Source organism: Ambystoma mexicanum, chromosome 4q (genome assembly GCF_040938575.1).
Source record: "Ambystoma mexicanum isolate Mex_15411 chromosome 4q, UKY_AmexF1_1, whole genome shotgun sequence".
NCBI lineage: Eukaryota > Metazoa > Chordata > Amphibia > Caudata > Ambystomatidae > Ambystoma > Ambystoma mexicanum.
The window spans coordinates 1,113,095,602-1,113,098,149 of NC_090928.1; the positions used below are offsets into that span (position 1 = coordinate 1,113,095,602).

General features: G+C 49.7%; 1 protein-coding gene across 1 annotated transcript; it reads left to right on the forward strand.

Moving 5' to 3' along the window:
* The first annotated feature begins 541 nt into the window (after positions 1 to 541).
* On the forward strand, positions 542 to 1,417 carry LOC138467328 (uncharacterized). The gene has a single exon (XM_069607303.1). It carries the CDS (start codon positions 542 to 544, stop codon positions 1,415 to 1,417), a length of 876 nt encoding a protein of 291 aa, XP_069463404.1.
* The last annotated feature ends 1,131 nt before the right edge of the window (positions 1,418 to 2,548 follow it).

The following is a 2,548-nucleotide window of genomic DNA, read 5'->3' on the forward strand; positions in this document are numbered from 1 at the left end:
TTCATCTTTCATGTGTTCATAGTTCCATCCAAGCTGTAAAATGCACAGACCTCTCCATGGTAGCTCTATGTTTTAGCCGTGTCACCTGTAATGGAAAGTAGGCCTCATTTTTTTTCGACCTTGTCACTTGAACACAGGGCACAATTCGTTTTTATTTTCCTTTTTCTAAAATCACTATTTGGATGTTTGGTAGTTGAGAGTTAAATGCTGGCCTTTTGTCTGATATCCAATAGTTTGCTTTCGATATTCCTGCACCGCTCGGCCCAACATAGCCAGATGCAGTTCGCTTGTATCCTGGTGCTGAAAATAGCCCACACAGTGCCTGCCTACCATGCACTGTGGTAATAGTCCCAGACCTGATAAATATAGAAGGAGAGGATTTCTTCATGGTTGCGGATGGGAAGAAGGAAAAACGGCCCTCGACGAGGCAGTTAGCAGGAATCATGCGAGGAAACCCCCTAGCAGAAGGAGCTCACTCCCCCAGAGAAGATTGCAAGTTCTCTGTTACATCCACAGCATGCACGGTCCACTCATCTACAGCATGCCTGGTCCACCCATCCAGAGCATGCACGGTCCACCCATCCACAGCATGCCTGGTCCACCCATCCAGAGCATGCACGGTCCACCCATCCACAGCATGCCTGGTCCACCCATCCAGAGCATGCACGGTCCACCCATCCACAGCATGTCTGGTCCACCCATCCACAGCATGCACGGTCCACTCATCTACAGCATGCTTGGTCCACCCATCCAGAGCATGCACGGTCCACCCATCCACAGCATGCCTGGTCCACTCATCTACAGCATGCACGGGCCACCTTTCCAAAGCATGCACGGTCCACCCATCCACAGCATGCCTGGTCCACCCATCCAGAGCATGCACGGTCCACCCATCCACAGCATGCCTGGTCCACCCATCCAGAGCATGCACGGTCCACCCATCCACAGCATGCCTGGTCCACCCATCCACAGCATGCACGGTCCACTCATCTACAGCATGCTTGGTCCACCCATCCAGAGCATGCACGGTCCACCCATCCACAGCATGCCTGGTCCACCCATCCACAGCATGCACGGTCCACTCATCTACAGCATGCTTGGTCCACCCATCCAGAGCATGCACGGTCCACCCATCCACAGCATGCCTGGTCCACCCATCCACAGCATGCCTGGTCCACCCATCCACAGCATGCCTGGTCCACCCATCCAAAGCATGCACGGTCCACCCATCCACAGCATGCCTGGTCCACCCATCCAGAGCATGCACGGTGCACCCATCCACAGCATGCCTGGTCCACCCATCCACAGCATGCACGGTCCACTCATCTACAGCATGCTTGGTCCACCTATCCAGAGCATGCACGGTGCACCCATCCACAGCATGCCTGGTCCACAGGCATTGTCAGTGCACTTGTAGGTAAATGGAGGCTACACATTGCGCCATTCAGGATGTTTGTGTTGCACGCTGATTTCGATGGCGTCATGTGCTTCGGCACCTGATGCAGAAATGATTGCAATGGGTTATGTTCAGTATTTTACTCCAAGTTCGCTAAATAACGAACATGGTGTGCATGCACAGCCTTTCGAATATGTCTGGGAAATGTGAGCATTGATAAGTCGCCCTCGGGTACAGCGACAGCAATTAAATCCCTATTTGAAATGACACCACACACTGGAAGAATGACGTGCAATACTCATTTCAAGCGCAGCTTTTGTCCATATACAGTCAGACACCATATCCAATGCCCTGATCTCGCATGCATTTAGTGATGCTTAAAAAAGGCCCCTCTCTCAGGAGGACAGTGCTGGAAAATTCACTGTATGAATGTTTCGGCAACTGAGTGCATTTCCAAGCCAGGCGAGGTTCGCGCAATCATCGTGCTGCATTTTTATGTAAATGGCAGTAATTCATGTTTAACACCTTTTTTCTTTAAAGAGTAGAATTAGGTGGCATATACGCAAGTGCCTTTACGCCTCATTATTACACTGCTATTTTGCTGCCTACATCAGAATGCACCCCCCCCCCCCAGTGGAAATAAGTTGGCATATGATGTGCTCAGGAAGGCACGTGGGTCCATCGCACGGTAATATGTTGCAAAGGATGAGAAGGATGAGACCCTCTTCCAAAGAGCAGTCAATAGCTAGCAAGTTACAACAAGCATTGGCAATGCCAACAGTTTTGGCTTTTGTGTAGACAAGGGAAAGGCACTTGCCAGGCACTGCCATAGTGGTATTAACTGGCCATCAATGGTAGCAACTGAAAAATGCTGAGAGTGCCTGGGCATCTAATCACAGTATCTGGCAAATACCCAATAATTATACACGAGCAAAAGCTGTTGGCTTTGCCAATGTTTGTTTTTAATAGGACATGCATAGTGCTTTCAAATCGAGTGGCTGAAGGCAGACCTGATTAAGACATCTTTATTAAACCAGTAGTCATATACAGCTCCTATTAAGTCATGAACTCTCAGAAGACGGCTTTGAAAAAACTCTGGCAGGCACTTTGAGCACAGTTTGATGGCAAGGCTTGACAAAGCTAATTCAAAGA